The 20,710-nt window shown below is 39.2% G+C and overlaps 1 protein-coding gene across 3 annotated transcripts in view; it reads left to right on the forward strand.

The window, feature by feature from the left end:
- ZFAND3 (zinc finger AN1-type containing 3) overlaps window positions 1-20,710 on the forward strand; it is a 346,720-nt gene that overhangs the window by 294,970 nt on the left and 31,040 nt on the right. For all 3 annotated transcript variants that reach the window (XM_063097510.1, XM_063097512.1, XM_063097511.1), the window contains one exon: window positions 14,201-14,368. In XM_063097510.1, coding sequence (XP_062953580.1) covers window positions 14,201-14,368 — 168 coding nt within the window. The remainder of the gene's footprint in view (window positions 1-14,200; window positions 14,369-20,710) is intronic.

Below are 20,710 nucleotides of genomic sequence, written 5' to 3' on the forward strand. Positions count from 1 at the left end.
TCGCTTTTGCAGCTAAGAAACAGTTCTTTTCCTGCTCCACACTTCAAAGCTGTTGCCTGTAAAATCTCATAATAATTTTTATTCAGAAGTCCTTGCCTCTGATTTTCCAGCAGCTTATTTTGCAGATGGAGTTATTTCTCTTTTCTTTATAAAACATTTTCTTAAGGCAGCTTACTTCAGCCCTCCTAAAACTTCTACATACCTGTGTCTGTGTCACCACTGATACAGCCCTAAGTTAAGGAACACCTAATGCAGTCATTTGGGGGAGGGCAGGGGCCACAACGCTTTCTCTGGGCACTTTTTGTCATCATATACTAGAAGAAATTTAACTTTAGATTCATTTAGCATCACACAAGAAGGAGTTAAAATGAAACACAGAAGTTATTTATTTACAAGCTTAGGAATTTGCCCTGAGGATAATGAGTCAAAAGACTAGATTTTGAGTGGAAGAAACTAAGTGATAGGTTGGAAGAGGAACGGAATTATGCTGATGCTAAATTAGAAACAAAAATAGTTTAAAAACAAATCAGCTATTTAATTTTAGCATCTACTCAATTATGCATTCAGGCTGATTTTTTTAAACAGCAAAATACAAACGTTCAAACATTTTTCTCTTACATTAAACTTGGAGCACACCCCACAGGATAACAATCTCTCATTGCAAGATTTACCATCATTAGGAATTTGTCATGTTATAAAGTTCTTCATCTTTCTCTTCCTCTTCTCCCACCTATTCCTCCTCCTTTCCATCATTGTTATTATTATATTGTTGTTATAGAGCACCAGTGGGTTACTAAACATAGCTGATTCTGTCCCTACCCTAGAAACTTGCATTGTAAGTCAGACAGGAAAATAATTAGAAGATTAAATACACCTGCAGGGAGGGTAGTTACGCTTCACAGGGGTGAGATGACTTGCAAGGAAATATTTGACTTTTTCTCTGTGTGTTTTTTAACAAATATTCAGAAAAATTACTTGAATTAGTGTCTCAGTTATCTTTACCCATTTCCCCACCCAATCCCTGTATGCATTGTTTCTCCATAAATAACACCTATTTTCAGTCTTCCTGGCAGAGGGCCCAAGGGCCAGATCAGGTTAACCCTTAGGCAAGTCATCAATGCTTTCAAGACCAAGATATTGGGGTACAATATTATTTGAAGATTTCTGACTTATCCCTTTCCTCCAGGTCTCTTCAAATATAATTCAACAGTAGGAGGAAGTGGTCACAGTCACAGGTACTACCAGCTGCCCCAAACAGTTATATAATTTTTGTAAGCCACAATTCAAAAACCTCTAGGCTTCATGTAACTACAGAGTTGGTAGAAGACTTATTCCATTTGGGGGGGGGGGAGTTTAACTCCTAAATGAGTGTTCTAAGAAACTAAATGAAATAGTATTGCCCATTTTATACATAGTTATATGAAAATGAATGTGGGTATACAGGTACTTATGGACCTCAAATATCTCTTTCTTTGGATAGATGAAAACAAATCTGGCTGATCTTTTCTGGTAATACCGGAAAAGAGTAGAACAGAAGTGTAAGACTAGTTTTATCACTTTACAAGTCTTTGGACTCTCATGGTCATAGATTGATTTGTCAAGGAACTGAAATTAGGGGATTTGGTCATGTGGCCTTTGAGAAGTAGATCTTTCTCTTAGGTCTCTTAATCCTCCTTTTCTCTCTGTTTTGTCTTACCTTAATAGTGCTACCTTATTCTTTTTTCTACTGATGCTATAAAATGCAGTATTTTAAAAAATCAATGCATTGTAATGTTGTTGAACTCTGAAATACCCAAGCAGGTTACAAAAAGAAAAGATTATCTGTTGAAGATAATTTGTCAGTTTCGATGAGGACTGGAAAGTCTGTGGAGAAAAGTAATATGGTTCAGTTGGGCAGGCAGGACAGGTCTTACTAATGGAGAAGCTAAAATAAAGAAGTGGTGCTAGGCCAAGTACCAGCTGCAAAGGATACCACTGTACCACTGGCCTGACAGGTTCCACTGATCAGCAACCTCTTCGTGGAATTTAGCTCCCAGTGATGCCCTTTCAGTAAATAGTGCAGTAGGAATAACACTTAATAAACAGGGATTGTGGCTGCAGTCTTTCACATGAACTCAGTAGTGTTTTATGGGCTACCCACCTTTATCTGTGCTTTTTTGTAAAGAGACCTGGTATATGAGCTGGAGGAGGCTATCGCTGGTTGAGAAGAGGAAGCTTCAATTTCTGTGTGTGGGGCTCATATAAAGAAAGGAAGACATGTTTTACCTTCTCTTATTTTTAAGAGAAATAAAATTTCAAATGAAAATAAGTGGCTTTTCTTGTGATATTCGGGGGGGGGGACTCTGTCATCCTACAAATAATCAGTAAAGAAACTTGTGGATGGGTTTTGGGGTTGGGGGCAGCTGGCCAGTATGGGGATCAGAACTCTTGACCTTGATGTTATTAACACCACGCTCTACCAAGTGTAGATGGATTTCTTTTAAAAGTAACATCTGAGTGTCTAAATCCAAGATTAAGCACAAGATATGACAGTTGGAACAGCATTAGTACATCAAAAAAGAAAATAAAGAATAAAGCTGTTTTAATATAAATTAAAAACTGACTACTTGCTGTCCACAGCAATCCAGAGAGTTAGCAGAAGTGAAAAGAAAATGGTATGAGAAGTAAGTCTTACAAATCATATTCTAAGAGCAGAGGATAGGTAGAGTTATTCAAGAGAGATGTATCCTAGAGAAATTGACAATCGTGTGGGCAAAAGTATTCTATACAGAACAGAGAGAGGAGCTTGTTTTCATCCCCATCCTTGGCCCAGGACCTGGACCCCACCCTTATCCCAGAGATAACTGGGTCTTTGTATACATAGAAAGTAGCAGAAACTTGTCTTCATGATAAAGCAGAAGTAGAATCTTTAATATAACAACCATTGGAAACAGGATAGCATTGTGGTTAAGAGCAAGGACTGTAGGCCAAGCTGCTGGGTTCAAATCCCAACTCTTCTAGTTACTAACTGTGTGATCTTGGGCAGTTCATTTAACCTGTGTCTCAGTTTCCTTATCTGTAAAATGCAGGTAATAGTACCTACCTCACAGCCTTGTTATAAGAACTAAATGAGTTAATATATGTAAGAGCATTTAGAAAGTGCTAGTACAGAATAAGTGTTTTGTGTTAGCATTCATTATAGCAATTTTTACTGATGCTAATTTGTGGATATGACAAAAGATATTCCTTAAGTTAGCCTCAGTTGCAATAATGAATGCTAGCACAAAACACTTATTCTGTACTAGCACTTTCTAAATCCACCTTCTGTGATGAGTGGCCTTAAAAATGATCTTGGACAAAAGGTTACATACTGTAGAGTCCATTTATATTTCCATGTATGCGTCCATATACAAGGATGTGTTGCTTAATGACATGGATACATTCTGAGAAATGTGTCATTTGGTGATTTCATCATTGTGTGAACATCATAGAATGTACTTGCACAAACCTAGATGGTATAGCTTACTACACACCTAGGCTATATGGTATAGCCTATTGCTTCTAGGCTGCAAGCCTATATAGCATGTTACTGTACTAAATACCGTAGGCAAGTGTAACACAATGGTAAGTGTGTATTTAAACATATCTAAATATAGAAAAGATACAATACAAATGGCATAAAAGATAAAAAATGGTATACCTATATAGGGCACTTATGATTAATGGAGCTTGCAGGAGTGGAAGTTGCTCTGGGTGAGTCAGTGAGTGAGTGGTGAGTGAATGTGAAAACCTAGGACACTAATGTATGCTACTGTAGACTTTATAAACACTGTACACTTACGCTACACTAAATTTATTTTTGAAAAGTAATTGCACGACGATACTATGACAACTATGATGTCACTGGGCAATAGAAAATTTCTAGTTCTGGGCTGGCCCCGTGGCTCACTCGGGTGAGTGCGGTGCTGTTAGCACTGAGGCCACGGGTTCGGATCCTATACAGGGATGGCCGGTACACTCACTGGCTGAGCGTGGTACAGATGACACCAAGCCGAGGGTTGTGATCCCCTTACCAGTCAAAAGAAAAAAAAAAGAGAGAAAATTTCTAGTTCCATATAATGTTATAGGACCATCATCATGTATGTGGTGTTTCATTGGCTGAAATATAATTATGCGGCACATGACTGTATATGACATTCTTGAAATGACAAAATTGTAGAAATGGAGGACAGATTAGTGGTTGCTGGGGTTTGTCAGGGACCAAGACAGGGAGGGAGGTAGGCATGGCTATGAAAGGGCAATATGAGGGATCCTTACGGTGATGGAAATGTTGCATATCTTGACAATATCCATATCAATATCCTGGTTGTGATTTTATACTAGGGTTTTGTGAGATGTTACCATTGGGGAGAACTGGGTGAAATGTAAATGGGGTCTCTTTGTATTATTTCTTATAAATACATGTAAACCTACAATTATTTCAAAATAATAAAATGGTCATGGAAGATTCCTGATAGAGAAAAATTGGCAGTGAAAGCCATGTATGTGTCTGAACAGACAGGCCAATATTAAGGTTAATAAACATCATGGAAGGAAAATTGTGAGCTGATCACTAATATTTTAGTGAGAAGTTTGTGACATCCAGAAAAACCAGTTGGAATCAAAGAGAAGAAGGGAAAGAGAAACAACAGCTTTATTTCCCTAAAAACCCATCAAGTTGGTGTTCTCCAGACTATGAAATGGTCTATTTAGTTGAAGATTTTTGGTAAAGAGAAGAAGGTAGATGATCAACAACATATATACAAATGGCAGGCCTAGCAGAAAGGAATGTGGGGATGACAAATGTGAGCTAAAAATCATCTGTCTGCATACATATGAGTATAATATAGTTCTTAAGTTCTGTAAGTACCTTTTCTGACTTTTCCCTTTTCTACTTCTTAATCACCCTTCCCCCCAGAATTTATTACTTCCACTCTCTATATTCATAGCACTCCATTCATATATTAACATACCATTTACTATGCTGTAGGTTTTTTGTATATACATCTTTACTTCTGGATTGTGGCATCCTGGAGGGGAGAGATCACTGCCATACTCTTTTGATTTAACAATTCAAAGCTGGTGCTGGCTTGGCACATAGTAGGTACTTGAGGAATAATTAATGAAATATTGACTCTTGTCATGGCCTGAAACAGAGTGGTCATTTATCTAGAGACCTATATAAATTAAACAGATCAAGTAAACTGGGAATATTATTGTATTAAATGAGATTGTGATTATTTTTGCAAATGAACCTTCCTGGGCTTTATGTTTTTTAATCCGGTGAAATTTTTCCTTAGGTTTAAAATAACGTATTAGTCCATCTTCTGTTGCTATAACAGAAATATCTGAAACTGGGTAATTTATAAAGAACAGAGGTTTATTTGGCTTACGATCCTGGGACAGCTGCATCTGGCATGGGCCTCAGGCTGCTTCTGTTCATGGTGGAAAGTGGCAGGCAGCCAGCAGGTACAAGCAGATCACATGGCAAGAGGAAGCAAGAGAGAGAAAGAGGAGGTGCCAGGGTCTTTTAAACAACTAGCTCTCAAGAGAACTAATAGAGCAAGAACTCACTCATTAATTCCCCCACCTAAGGAGAGCACTAATCCATTCATGAGGGATCAGCCCCCATGACTCAATCAGTTTCTAACACTGCCACATTGGGGATCAGATTTCCACATGAGTTTTGGAGGGGACAACACATCCAAACTTCATCAAATAAGGAAGGCTTTTTATTTTTTAAAGTAAGGAAGAATTTTAGAGAGTTGGGTGGTTCAGCTCTGAAGAGATGTCTTATAGCAACTATTAACCACAGTGTAGTCAGTCAGGAGGGGACGGACAGTCAGAAAAAAGCCAGGAGGCCATTGGAAAGGAGGTGATTGGAGGAATGACTTGTATGGCCTTCCAGCATCAACTTCAGTCACATAGAGTGTCATCGACTAAAAGAAGTCATGGATGAAAGCAGTAGTTGCTAGCTCATCTCCTAATGTTTGCCTAAGCCTTCATTCCTTGCCAAGGCACAGATGAACCATATCCTTATGTGGCAGAGGTGCAGTGAAGGCAGTTGCAGGAAGAGCATTCCCCCCCGCCACTGCCAAGGTGCAATAGAAACTGGGCTGATTACACAGTACCTGCGTTTCATTTGCCCTTAAACTTGTGCCAACCCTCCAACTATGTGGGCTTGTCAGGTGATGGCTGGAAGTTTTACATTTCTGGTTCTCCTCCTTAAAAGTTAAACAATACCACAGATAGATAGATAGATAGATAGATAGATAGATAGATAGATAGATAGATAGATAGATAGATAGATAGATAGATAGATAGATAGATAGATAGATAGAATGAATCTTGTCAGGTGATGGCTGGAAGTTTTACATTTCTGGTTCTCCTCCTTAAAAGTTAAACAATACCACAGATAGATAGATAGATAGATAGATAGATAGATAGATAGATAGATAGATAGATAGATAGATAGATAGATAGATAGATAGATAGATAGATAGATAGAATGAATCTTGTCAGGTGATGGCTGGAAGTTTTACATTTCTGGTTCTCCTCCTTAAAAGTTAAACAATACCACAGATAGATAGATAGATAGATAGATAGATAGATAGATAGATAGATAGATAGATAGATAGATAGATAGATAGATAGATAGATAGATAGAATGAATCTTGTCAGGTGATGGCTGGAAGTTTTACATTTCTGGTTCTCCTCCTTAAAAGTTAAACAATACCACAGATAGATAGATAGATAGATAGATAGATAGATAGATAGATAGATAGATAGATAGATAGATAGATAGATAGATAGATAGATAGATAGATAGATAGATAGATATAGATAGATAGATATAGATAGATAGATATAGATAGATAGATAGATATATAGATATAGATAGATAGAATGAATCCAGAATATGGCACATTCCACAGGAAAGCTAATCAGGACCATTCAGAAAGTCCATATTATTTGAATGAATGAATGAATGAGCAAGCAAACAGTTTGAGGGACAGTACTGTTCTGGATTAAAAGAGAACTAGGGAGACATAAGAGCCAAATGTAATACATGAAATTTGATTGGACATGCCTTTGAGAACAGTGGGGATAATTTGAATACCAACTAATATTAGATGACATTCGGGCATTATTCTTAATTTCTTAGGTGTGATAATTTGGTCACGTAAGATTATTTGATGTATATGCATTCCAGGGTAAAGTATTTTGATGTTTGCAACTTATTTCCAGATGGTTCGGGGGGAAAAGTATAAATATGGAGGGAAGAGAATTAAAGGAATGTGGCAAAACATTAACAATTGTTGAATCTGGATGGAGTGTACACAGACGTTTATTATATTATTCTTTCAACTTTTCCATACGTTCAAAATTTTTCAAAATTAAAAATTGGGTAAAGACTGAATGCTTTTCTCCTAAGGCTGGGAAAAAGGCAAGGATTTCTTCTTAGCACTCCTATTCAGAAGGCCTAGACAGCACAACAGACAAGAAAAAGAAATAAAAGACGTACAGATAGAGAAAAAAGTTGGAGGGAAAACTTCATCCCTTAGAACTGTTGGACTCTGGTGCCATGACTTTTGTTTAAGATTGTTTTATTTGATGGAGAGCTGATCTCCCCACAGCCCATTAGCTTCTCCTGCTTGATCCTTTGATGAATTCACAATCACTTGTTTCTGGTGTTAAGGTGCACCACCAAAATCAGCTTCCAGGTTCCTATATACCAGGAACTGGAGGGGCAGATGGGCTGTGAAGAAGTGAGCAATCTAATCCCAGTCAAGGCAAACATGCCTTTGAGATATGTGAGTACTCATCTTCGAAAGGGGCACAAGTTATCATAACTCATGACTTCTGTGTGCTCTGCTGCTTTTTAAGATATCTTCCAACCAAAGGATCTCTACAGAAGCAGCTTCTGTCTTGCTGTCATCGAAGTTTAAAATCAGACAGTTAGATAACAACGATCACCTAGAAGATTTGATGCCTAATGTTTTTTTGAGCGTACTGAAAAGGACAGAGACCCCCAAAATTCAGGTGCACTTCTGAGATAGTTGGCCCCACCAATTAGCCACCCCAGATCTCCCAATCTTGTGTTCCCAGCAGGGAGAAAGAGTCCGAGGTCTGCTTTCAGTCTTGAGGTTGTGATAGAGAGTGAGACCACCCTCAGATATCTCTAATAGCAAAGAAGAGAGCTAAAGAAAATAATTTAGGAATGGAGGAGGAAGGAGAAGAGGGGGATTGATGCTTAGGAATTGTACTGCCTGACGGTTTATGAACAACTGACTTTTTAAATAGGTATGATCTAGGACATGGCATCCTAGGTGTATTTCAAGCTAGATTCTTCTCCATATCAAATGAAGATGATGGCATTTTCCACAAAATTTTAATGATCAGCCTCTTGAACCTCACTTCTGTCCACATAATGGCTTTTTAACAGACGAGTTATCACAAAATTATTCTAGGGCCATTGGAAGATAGAAAGAAAGGGAAAATCCCAGTCAAACAAAATGGGGGAAAAAACTTTTAACGGGTAATGAGGGAGTTTTCTTTCCTGAAGTCTTTTATGGCACACAGAATAAAATGCCAGTAAAGGATGAATCTAATCCCTGCATACATTCTGAAAGCAAAGCATGAGGAGAAACACAGAGAGAAAGTACCTGTAAAACAGCTTTTTTCAAGTCTCTTTTGTTGGTTTTTCCAGTGAGAGTATGGTTTTTTTCATGGACACCGGTTTTAGCAGCTTAAGCTCCTTTTAAATGGTCGAAGGAGAGACAGCAGTGATGTGTGAGGGTTCATTAATTATTGCTCTCACTGATGTTTGCACAGGCTGTTGGGATCATAAATGTCATTCTGTCAAGAGACTGTGATAGGTTCTGAAAAAACTGATTGAGTACCTCAAAAGATGTCATAAAGCTTGAGATTAAACAGATTCATCTTTCTTTCACAGAAGTAAGGGAAGGTGTGGGTGAAGGGAATAGAAGAAGGCTTTCTTCTCTTTGTTGCCACTTTGCTTCTCCCACTCTCCTATTCTGTATTGTGAATATTGGCTTGTACAGAGGGCTAAGAACCCGCCTGAGACATCAGAAAGCCATAGCCATAGTTAGCAGCCTGGAGTGTGTGCAGCCTGCCAGCTGCACAGTGACAGGAGATTAAGAGAGATTGGGATTCAACTCTGACAGGCCTGACACAATTTATTTAGAAATTTGGGGGAGAGAACATGAGTAATAAAGACAAGAACAGTGACAGTAAGGAACAAATGTGAATTTCTGTCAGAGACAAAACAGAATTTTAAAAGTAGTAGCTCTGTTTGTTGTCTCCAGTCAAGCTTTCCAGTTAAACTGTGTTCCTAAATTGAAGGTCTTACCATTACTTTCTGCAATTAGCTAGGAAAGTACAATTAGAAGAGCTTCTCTCTTCAGAAGATTATATGAGTATGTTTTTAAAATCACTCTACTTATTTTTCTGTCACAAATTAAGCAGTGGTTACCTTCAAATAAAGCTGATAGGTAAAATGCTTTTTCTTAAGGTTTTCCCTCCTCATTTAATCACATTATGATTCTTGATCAACCTTTCCTCTGACTAGAAGATCTGATGTGATATCTTTCTCATTCTAATATTAAACATTGGCTGAGAAAGAGAGGGTCTGGTGAGTACCAAGAGCTGTGAACCTGGCATGGGAGTGTGGCAGTTCTGTCTGGGTATATCCAGATTAGATTATGTTCTCAAGAAAAAGCATACTGGAAAAAAAATCTGCTGTGTTGGCCCTTTATGAAGGACCTTAATTAGAAATCACTCTTAACTCCTGGAGTGGGAACAGTTTCTAGCTTGCCACTACAGCTCCTCCTGCTGCTAATAAGCATGCTCTTTTCAAGGACTCGCTTCTTCTGACAGTTAAAGCTACATGTAAGAGTTATTTCTGTTCACCTTTCTCTCCACATTTAACCCTTACTGCCCAAGTTCAGAATATGCAAGTAGACTATTAAGTGTTTTCTTTCATTGTTCAGGAAATTGAAAATGCTTCAAGGTGACAGGAATGATATTTGTGAGCAAAAAGTAAATAATTTATTCAAATGTGGACAATAGATGATTCCCTTAATGCTAATCCTGTTTGGCTCTTTCTGATAGTCTTTTTCTAGTAGACATAAAATGTATAATTGAATGGTTGAATTATTTTGTTGATTATTATATAATTAGAATCCCTGCCCTGGACATCTGTTTCTCTTATGTAGGCAACTCACCCCATGGCACAAGGTTTCATTAAGTAATTAGCAGAGGAGTTGTAAATTTCTTATGCAGACGTGATGATGATTCTATAGACTCCTATTTATTTCATTAGCTTCTAATTAAAACACTAAGTTGACTTGTGAGAAAATGCCAAGGAATTGTTTGCTTTACCAAGAAATTATATATGAAAGGTATATATGACCTTCCTGGCTGGCAGCATGTGGAGGTTGGTGAACAGTTTCGGGAGCTTATTTTCCCTCTCTATTTGTGGTAAGAAGCACTAGAGGGCACAAGGACTCCTTTCCATCTAATAGACTATCAACTGAGGGGGGGAAGGGTAAGTGGCTGTATGCCAGAGCTTAAAAGTTATAGATCTCTTAATGTCTGGGAACAGTTCCTTGATCCTAAAAAAATAACACATTCTGTTAGACATTTTGTCTGTCTTAGCTTATAATCATCTAGGACTGCTTCTCACACTTTCTCAGACTTTCTATAGATGGATGCCTTTGGTTATAGATTTGTACAGATGCCAGGATGTTGACTCTCAGAGAACTGCCAGAAGCTGTTGGCAGCATCAGCAACCTCCCTTAGGACCCATTATTTCAGGAGTATCCCATACCTACTGCCTTCCAGAACAAATAACTCAGTAGTCTTAATATTAATGTGGAATGGATAAAAGAAAATCTCAGCACAGAACCATGTGGACTTATTCTTTAGTGGTGTTATTGAATGCTCATTGGTCAGATAAGGTGGGGAATTAAAGGAAAGAGGTCAGGACTGGACAGGCCTCCTAGCTTTTGGGGGGTCGCATCGAAGTGGGTTGTTTGGGGCCGAGCCCGTGGCGCACTTGGTAGAGTGCAGCGCTGGGAGCGCTGCGACGCTCCCGCCGCGGGTTCGGATCCTATATAGGACTGGCCGGTGCACTCACTGGCTGAGTGCCGGTCACGAAAAGGACAAACAAAAAAAAAAAAAAAAAGTGGGTTGTTTGATGATAACTGATGATGATTATGATTTTGTTATGAATTCTGTTTTCCCAATCATAGGAATCATACATTAAAAATTATCTTCTACACTTGTAACTCCTGTGCTTATTTGAGAATAGTTAGCTATGGATAGCATTGCCACACTGAAATTTTTTTTTAGCTTTATTGCCACAATGAAATTATATTGTATTCTGTTTGCAGCAAAGATTTACTTTAGAAATGGATGTAGGTGGTCTGCAGTAGACCATACATTTGACGGTTTGGGACAGACTCGTGGAAAGAGCTTTGAATGTTAACTATATATTTCCAAACACATTCAATTCTATCAGAGGTGTGAATGAAAGAGGCTCAGAGTCTGAATGGTCTTCTGTCTCCTAGTTTTGTTTGGGTAGCCCAACCTTTCTCCTCTCCCCTTCCCCCACCCCCCCAAGTTTGGGGGATAATAATTTCTTATAAGGATGCTTCAGATTTAGGATCTTGTCTCAGAACAAACATCATATTTTGTTGCATCTTTTACTCTAGAATTTTCTTCTTGTTAGTCACCACCCACGCCCCACAAACAAAAGTATGTCTAAATAGGATTATTAATGCAAGGAGTGTCATTGCTGGTTTGTGAAGAAGGACCCCCTGGAGAGTAATGTGGCTCATACCAGGTAAATTCCTTTTGGCTGACTGCTTTGTAATGATTTATGTTTAGATTGTTGGTTGTTGCTCTTGTAAAGGAAGGGGGAGGGGGCCTTGGCATGTCTGTGGCTGCCTCAGTCACTACACTGACTGGGTTTGGACAGCTTTGCTCAGCACAACTGGGAAATAGGGTGAACTTGCTTTCAATTGTTTTCATCAAAGGCCTTATTTAGTTGGTTTGTATTGGGGGAAAATGTCGCGTAGAATTGGAAGAATTAAATGAGATGAAAAATGAAGTTTACAATTGCTAAGAATGGTTCAGGGCCTCTGTATGCTAGCGCACAATGTGATGGGGCTGGGGGGCTATTAGCATACTGTACTGTTGTCACTGTCAGGTCCAGTGGATGATCTTTGTTGAAGTGCAGCATCTCCCTCACACAAAGGGAGGCTAGGGAAAGGCATACAGATACCTTCACTAAAATACATCCCACAGGCTGGAGCTTCTCACTAGAGCCACTTTAAATAGGAAATCAGGATTGCCTAGGAGAAGATTCATTCATTCAGGAAATATTTATTGAGTTATAGGCAGGGAGGACACATCAGTGAACAAAGCACATGAAATTTCCTGCCCTCCTGGAGTTTACATTGTTTTAGAGGGGGGATAATGTTAAAAGATCAGTGCTGTGGAGGAACATAAGGCCTAAAGGGAGGAGGGGAGGTGCTAGGGAAGAGGGTGGGGTGGTGTAGACAGGATGATCAAGGAAGAAGGCTTTAATGAAAATGTGACTTTGCAGCAAAGACTTAAAGAGATGAGATCCCCAGATCTGGGTTAAGAGTGTTCCAGACAGAGGGAACTGAAGGAACACAGGCCCAGAGATAGGAGACAATAAGGAGGCTAGTGTAGATGGGGCAAAGGGAGAGCACAGCAGGAGGTGAGTGGAGAGAAATCATGCAGGACCTTCAGGTAAGTATTTGGACTTTTACTCTGAGAAGGGGGAACTACTAGAGGTTTTTGAGCAGGGAACTGATGTGATTCTAACTTGATTTTTAACAGCATCACCTGGCTGCTGTATGGAGAACAGACTGTAGGGGCAAGGGGTTGAGCAAGGGATACCAGTTAAGAAGCTCTTGTATTACGCTGGGTGAAATGATGTTCGCTTAGACCAGGGTGGGGGTGGTGGAGATGTGAGAAGTGATGAGATCTGGATTATTTTGAAGAAGACGATTTGGGAGACTTCCTTCCAGAGGTGATTTAGCACAAACCACTTTGGAACCTAGGCAAGAGGTGCATCCTCAGTATTGGAGTGGTGGCTGTTGCAGGAGTGCAAAGCCCCCAGGTGCTACCTGTTTTTTTAAGGCAAGAATTATTTAAAGCCTGCCTGTGACATGAACTTTATTACATTTTAGTTACTTTTTTGAGAATGCAAAACACAAATTCTCACACATTATAACTCCTTTCACCTTCCATTTTGTCACCACCCCTTGGATTGTGGTATCAGGTGCTACCAGTACCACCACAGTAGAGGCCATGGGACAGCTTGCTTATGAACAAGAGGGGTACCCCTTCACTCTGAATAAAGTTGGACTAATTTTCAATCTAGAACCAGATTCTTGTGTGTTTAGGAGTAGTAACATGAATAATTTAACTAGAAAAGATTATAGATTACCCATCAAACACTGGTTTAGGGCATGGAATTGTACTAGGCATAGTGATATAAAGATACATCAGATACAAGTCCCTTCTTTGAAGAATTACAGTCTACTTGAGAATAAGCAAATACCCAAGAAAAGGTAAATAACCAATACAAGTAGTAAACAACTAGGGCCCAGTGAAGGGGTGCAGGCAAAGAAAGGATCTCATTTCCAGCTGGAATGGTCTCCTCATGGAAACTTATTTATTTATTTATTTATTTTTTTTGTCTTTTTCGTGACCGGTACTCAGCCAGTGAGTGCACCGGCCATTCCTATATAGGATCCGAACCCGCGGCAGGAGCGTCGCTGCGCTCCCAGCGCCGCACTCTCCCGAGTGCGCCACGGGCTCGGCCGGAAACTTAGTTATTTTTAAAAACAGCAACGTAGAACTGATTTTTGTGAGGCCACCGCCACTCTCCTCTCCAGCTCAGGCCTAGCTTGTTAGAAGTCAACCATAAAGGTCCATGCTTGTCACAGTTTGTGCAGTATAAACTAGCAAGTCAGAACCGGCTCTCTTGCTCACACGGGGTCCAGTTCCTTCCTGGAAAAAGGCAGTAGCCTGGTCAGAAGAATGCCTGGCAGTACATTAATAACCTGTGCTTGCCAGGCCAAGCACTAATCCTGATCCCCAAATGTGTTGTTTTGGTCAGATTCACAGTCTGAAAATGAGGCTTCGCCAGTGAAGCGACCACGACTACTGGAGAATACTGAACGGCCTGAGGAATCCAGCCGATCTAAACAGAAGAGTCGACGTCGGTGCTTCCAGTGCCAAACCAAACTGGAGCTGGTGCAGCAAGAATTGGGATCATGTCGCTGCGGTAAGCCTCTCCTCCAGTGGCATGATGGAGACTGTGTTCTTAACACTGTGCCACAGCTTTGGAAATTATTCCTGAAAGGCTGAAGTTCTTTATTTTTCTCCTGAGTGCCTCCCTACAAGCAATAGGTTGGTAGCTTGAGAAATCAGGAGTACAGGAATACTGCTTCTAAACACCCTTCATTTCTTCTCACACATACAAAAAAGACAAAAACATTCACAACTCCTCTGACACAGACTTAGAGTTACGTTGTCACTGTTTCCTGCTTTCAGCTTCTCCCCACCACTTACTATTCTGGTTCCTTCTTGTTTGTGACTTTAGAAATTAACCAAGCCAGCAAAATTCTAAGGTATGTACCATATAATTCAGATATGAAATTAATTTTGAATGAGCTTTTAACTATTTATGATAAATGGAAGATTTCTCCCTCATATCCCTTTTAAATTAAGGTTTGATTAGAAAAATTAGGTGTTTTTTTGTTTTTAACCTTAATTCATCCAGCCAGTTAATACCTTAAAATAGCTTTCAAGTAAACTTTCTTTCTGTATTCTCCAGCTTAATACCACCTCTTGGAATTGCTGCACAGGAATGTATTTTTAAAAACTTTTTACCTACCCACAGTGGAACAAAACTTAAGCCAATTCTTTCTCTCTTCTTGACCACATACATCATGTCACAAAGCAGCAAAATTGTGTGGCTGCATTATTTTAGGCTGACTTAACAGTTTTCCTATACCTGTTTTTATTTCCTGATTTTAAAGCATAATATTAAATTGTTCTGGGGAACAGAGGTGTCATCAGGCAGACTTTGAGGCCTGGCTCTAGCCTCTGAGAATCCTCTATCTTTTATCCTGAGAAGTCAGCTTTGGAAGCCCCCTTTCACCTTTGAGATAGCCATAGATAGCCTATAAGTGCTATTGCTGGCAGTCAGGACTAAATAGTTCGCTCAGCAGTGACAAAGCTGTAGTCACGTGAAGTTCCCTGTCTTCTGAAGAGACAGGCTTGTTGCTCCAGTCCCTCAATTATCTGCCCTGTTGGAAATGAGAAGGAAGGGAGAGTGTTCTAACTTCTCATGGAAACTAAGTTGGAATTCCTATTCCTGTCATGACCAGATATCTGTTTGTTACACACGCCTGGCGTGTGTGGTACTTCACAAGATTAGAAGTGTATATTCAGCTGCAGAAATGGGGACCAGCATGGAGTCCAAGTGTCACCAGAGAAAATTTTATTTATTTATTTTGGGGGGGCATCTAGTTATACTGTTAAGTGCTTGTGGGAAACCCTTAAGAGGAGGGTTAGGATAGTGGCTGTCAGCAGATTTTTCAGACTTCAGTTGTGTTCATGCATGTGGTATGGCCCAGGTGAATCCAGAACCTATTCTTAGGCTGTGTTTTGATTAATCCTGCCAGGAAATTTTAAATTCTTGGTGAGGTAGAGGAGGGATACTGTAGTTAGTCAAGGAAATTCTAGGATCTGATGGCTAACCAACTTGGCTCCTTACTGAAGGGTCTGTCTAATCTCTTGCGGTCTTCAAATTCTTGCTTTGCTCTTCATGTGAACTATTGGAGAGATTGATCAATTCAGTTTGTTACCAGCATTGTACAGACTATCTGGCCAGTTTTGCCTGTTGCTTTTATAACAGGCCTTTGGTTGTTCCTAAATGAGAATCATGGGATTTTCCTGTACCTTATATTCTTGTTTCCTTCTTGAAAGTAACCGAATCCTGGGTATTGCACAGGATTTGCCATAGCATATCAAGCAATTTGTCCATCAAGTGTGCTGTCTTGCTTCTGGTAGTGGCTAATGCTTCCTGTCCTTGTCAGGTAAGCAGTGAGAATTCACAGTGTAGGGCTAAGATCCAGAGATGTTGTAACCAAGTCTCCCAGTTTAGCCTTTAACTTTGATGCAAACCACCTAATTCTGTAAAGTCTTATTAGCACCCAGATGAAAAAATCCAGAAATATGACTTGAGGTGCTCATAAGTGAAACCAGTTTGACTGTCTCTGGTCAGTATAGATTACTCTGTTGTGCTCTTTACTCTCTTGGGCAGGAAGCTGAGTTTTAAAGTGGCTGTTGCATTTGCCACAGATGTGCATTCTTTTTAAATGGTCTAACATGTAGTGCCTTGGCTTGTGCCTGATTCTGATCATCTATTTATAGAGAGATTTGACTTTTCTATTGGGGAGGAAAGTCCTGAGCTTTCTGCATTCTCTCCAGAAGTAGCCTTCCTAGAGGGAGCTGGTAGTTCAATTTGGCCCACTGACAGCATTACACTTATGTGCCCAGAAAAATGACTGAGTCAACTGCCACACTTTAAAAGATGGACAGCAGTGGGAGCATGCATCTCTGGGGCTGTCTTTGACAAATAGCTCTTGTGTTCCTCCTGCCTGTCTGCTTGGATCTCTAGGAAAGGGCGAGTTGTACAGTTATTTCCTTGAGGATGCGTGGAGTGTTGAAGAGACATATAACTGCCCTGAAAGGTTTTGTGGGGGAGAAACACAGTAATTTACTACTGAAAGTGAAGACTCAGGAAGATAGTTTGAACTCAAACAGAATACTTTTTCACTGCAGAAAATCTTTTTTTTATATATATATATATATATATATATATATATTCGCTATCTTTTCTTCCATTCCCCTTCTATTCTGCACAGGTTATTAACTGCTGACAAGAAATTCACATCTCATAAATAATGCTTAAGAGCCATTGCTATATAAATTGAATGTGTTATGAATTGTGATGGGCCTTTTTGTAGCATTCGATGCCTAGAGCAGGAGGAACAGAGGATGTCATTTTCATTAATTTCTAATGAGGTGCCAATTAAAGGCAGGGAAGACGCTCCAAAGGGAAGAGTGGCCAAGCTCCCCTGAATCCTCCGCCCCAGGGCTGTCATCCAAACACTGCCAGCAAAGCCCTCTCTAAAAATTCCATTAAATTACAATTTCATCAAGAGCACACACAGACACATTCAGCTTCCCTTTGATCTTCAAAAGAGCAATTTGTAAGACGAGTTGTGAGCCTTCTCACATAGGGAACAGCTAGAGGTGATAGGAATTGTTAATTGCCAAGACACTCCATGGGCTCTCAATAAGGAAGTGAATTTTTAAGAGGAATTCTCCTCTGCCTCACTATGACTAGATAACCTTTAAATCAACAATACCAAAGTAACACCCTTTTCCTGTGAAATCTTTCAGGGTGCCAATTAGAAAAGGCATATGGCAAGGCTGGGATGATATTCTGCATCCTGGAGTATCTTCAACAGTTTAATTTCTCAAGCTAGAAAACAGTTGCATAAAAGTAGATTTATTTATTTCATTTTCTGCTCAGTAGGCAAATTGATTAGCTTATTCTCATTGCAGGAGTCTTATCTCCTGACATACCATCTAAAGGATGCTCTTCTGAAATCCAGCCATCCTTATCAAATCTGGGCCATATCATAGCCACATGAATGCTGTCTTCTCTAAGCAGATCTTGCATGATACACACAGCATGGTTTTTTAATCACTGTACATTGCTTCCCAGAACACAGAATTAAATACCAGTTTAAGAGCTTGCATAAGTTTTTTCTTATTTTCACTTGATGATTACTTAATAAACTGTAAGCGGATATACTCCCTTTGGGGACAGTAGTGCTTTTGCTAAAGTCCTGAGTAATCTGACTTCTTTATTGTTTTCTTTTTTCTTTTTTTCCCTTTTCACCACAAAAAGAGTCTTAATACATTTAAAAAGACTAAGATCATAGAAAATATGTTCTTTGGCCACAATAACAGAAGGAAACTTAGAAAATTAACAAATGTGTGGAAATTAAACAACACTCTCCTAAATAAACAATGGGTAAAAAGAAAAATCATAGGGAAATCAATCAAAGAGTACTTTCAGATAAAAATCAAAGCACACCATATCAAAATTTATAGGTTCTAGGGCAGCCGTTAGGGGAAAATATATACTTGTAAACACCTATATTAGAAATAAGAAAAATCTCAAATCAGTAATGTAAACTTCTGCCTTAAGAAAATAGAAAAAGAAGAAACTAAACCAAAAGAAATATAAGTAGGAAATAACAAAGATTACAACAGAAGTATATGAAGTAGGAAATTAAAAAACAATAGAGAACATCAGCAAAACCAAAAATTGATTCTTTAAAAAGATCAACAAAATTTGCAAACCTCTGTCTAGACTGACCAAGAAAAAAAGGGAGAAGACCAAAAATATTAAAGTTAAAGCAGGGGCATTATTAGTTGTCATTGTGGTTTTCGTGGTGGTAAGATTTAGTTTCTTGTTTGTATTTTTGTTCTACCAGTGGGTATTGTTCTTTCTGGTGTATTCGTGGTAGTGATTATTGTTTTTCGGATTCCAGATGCAGGACTTCCATGAGGATTTCTTGTAGGGCTGGTCGCATGGTGGTAAACTCCTGTAGTTTTTGTTTATCTGGAAAATACACTATTTTTCCTTCATTTCTGAAGTATAGTATTCTTGGTCGGGTATACTGTTCTTGCTGGTTATAAATAATATTCTTGGCTGGCAGTTTTTTTCTTTTAATATTTTGAATATATCATCCTATTTTATTCTAGCCTGTAGAATTTCTGTTGAAAAGTCTGCTGTTAGTCTGATAGGGGCTCCCTTATAGGGGGCTTGATGCTTTTCTCTTGCTTCTTTCAAGATTCTCTGTCTTTGTTTGAGCTTTGCCAGTTTGACTATAATGTGTCTTGGAGAGAATCCTTTTGGGTTGAATCTATTTGGGGACCTTTGAGTCTCCTGGATCTGAATGTCTGTGTCTCTTCCTACACCTGGGAAGTTTTCTGTTTTGTTGAATAGGTTTTCCATGCCTTTTCCTTTCTCCTCCCCTTCTAGAACACCCACAGTTCAAATGTTTGTGTACTTATGGTTGTCTGCTTGCTTTCTTAGATTTTTTTCTTTTTTCCATCCACCTGGGTTATTTTGAAAAGACTGTCTTCAAGATCAGAAAATCAGACTATCTTCAAGCTCAGTTGATTAGAGTGTGGTGTTATAACACCAAGGTTAAGGGTTCAGATCCTTTTAATGGCCAGACACCAAAAAAAAAAAAAAAGAATCTTTCCTTCTGCTTGTTTTAGCCTGTTGCTTAAGCTACTAGTTGTGTTTTTTATTTCACTGAGTGAATCTTTCAGTTCCATGAGTTCAGCTACATTCTTTTTTAAGGTATTAATCTCTTTGTAAATTTCCTCTTTCATATCCTGGATTTTTTTCCTTGTTTCGTTATGTTGTCTAAGTCTTCTTGTATCTCAGTTTCCTTAAGATTGCTGCTCCTCAGAACTCTTTTTCAGTCATTTCAAAGGTTTCCCGCTTTATAGGGTCTGGTATTTGAGAATTACTGTATTCTTTTGGTGGTGTCATATTTTCTTGGGTTTTTGTATTTCTGATATCTCTATGTGGATGTCAGGTCATCTGATAGAGCAGTTGCTTCTTATATTACTCTGGAGTGGGGTTTAGTAGAGAGACATTCTCTTCTTTTTCCAGTCTCTGCTGGCGACTCTCCTTGTGTCAGTGCAGTCAAATGTCTGGTGGGCCACCTACACAGTGACTGTGGCTACTGTTGTGGCATTGAGCCACATTTGTGGCAGCCATGGCTGTGGTGGTGGCTGTGGTGGACCACCCATGCCAAAGTGGTGTTTTTGGCCAGCTCTCTTGCCTGCTTCTGGGCAGAGGGGGCTGCCCTCAGCCCGTTATTGTTTTCAAAATAAATTTTCTATTCTCATTAGAAACCCAGAGTGATGCTTTAGTTGGGGCCTGTGGAGTAGTTTATCATCTCCAAGTACCTCAGTGGTCATTTCTGCTTTATCATTCACTGTCAAACCAAATTTATCAAGCATTTATTGAGATATGACTATGCAAAAAGCATTTTGTTAGGTTTTATGGGGAAAATAGGAGCTAAAAATATAGAATCTAGGAGCTTGTAGTCTAGGTCAGTGGTTTTAAACTTGGTTGGGCATCAGAATTGCCTAGAGGGTGTATTAAGGCACACGTTGCTGGTTCCCACCACCCAAGGTTCTGATTCAATAGAACAAATTCTTAGGTGATGCTGATATTTACTGCTGTTTTGAGGACCATAGTTTGAGAACCTCAGCTCTAGGCAGTTCTCAATCCTTGAAAGGTTGTTTTTTTTTTTTTTTTTAAGTAGAATATCTGGGCCCCACTCTAAACAATTAAGTCAGAAAAGGTCCCCAGGTATTATTTTCTACTTTTTATTTGGAAGTAATTTTTTTTTTTCCTGGACCATTTCAGAGTAAGTTGCAAACCGCATTGCCTTTTAGCTCTGAATCTTGCCTAAAAATAGGGATATTATTTTATATAACCACAGCACAGTTA

The sequence above is a fragment of the Cynocephalus volans genome, chromosome 5 (genome assembly GCF_027409185.1).
Source record: "Cynocephalus volans isolate mCynVol1 chromosome 5, mCynVol1.pri, whole genome shotgun sequence".
NCBI lineage: Eukaryota > Metazoa > Chordata > Mammalia > Dermoptera > Cynocephalidae > Cynocephalus > Cynocephalus volans.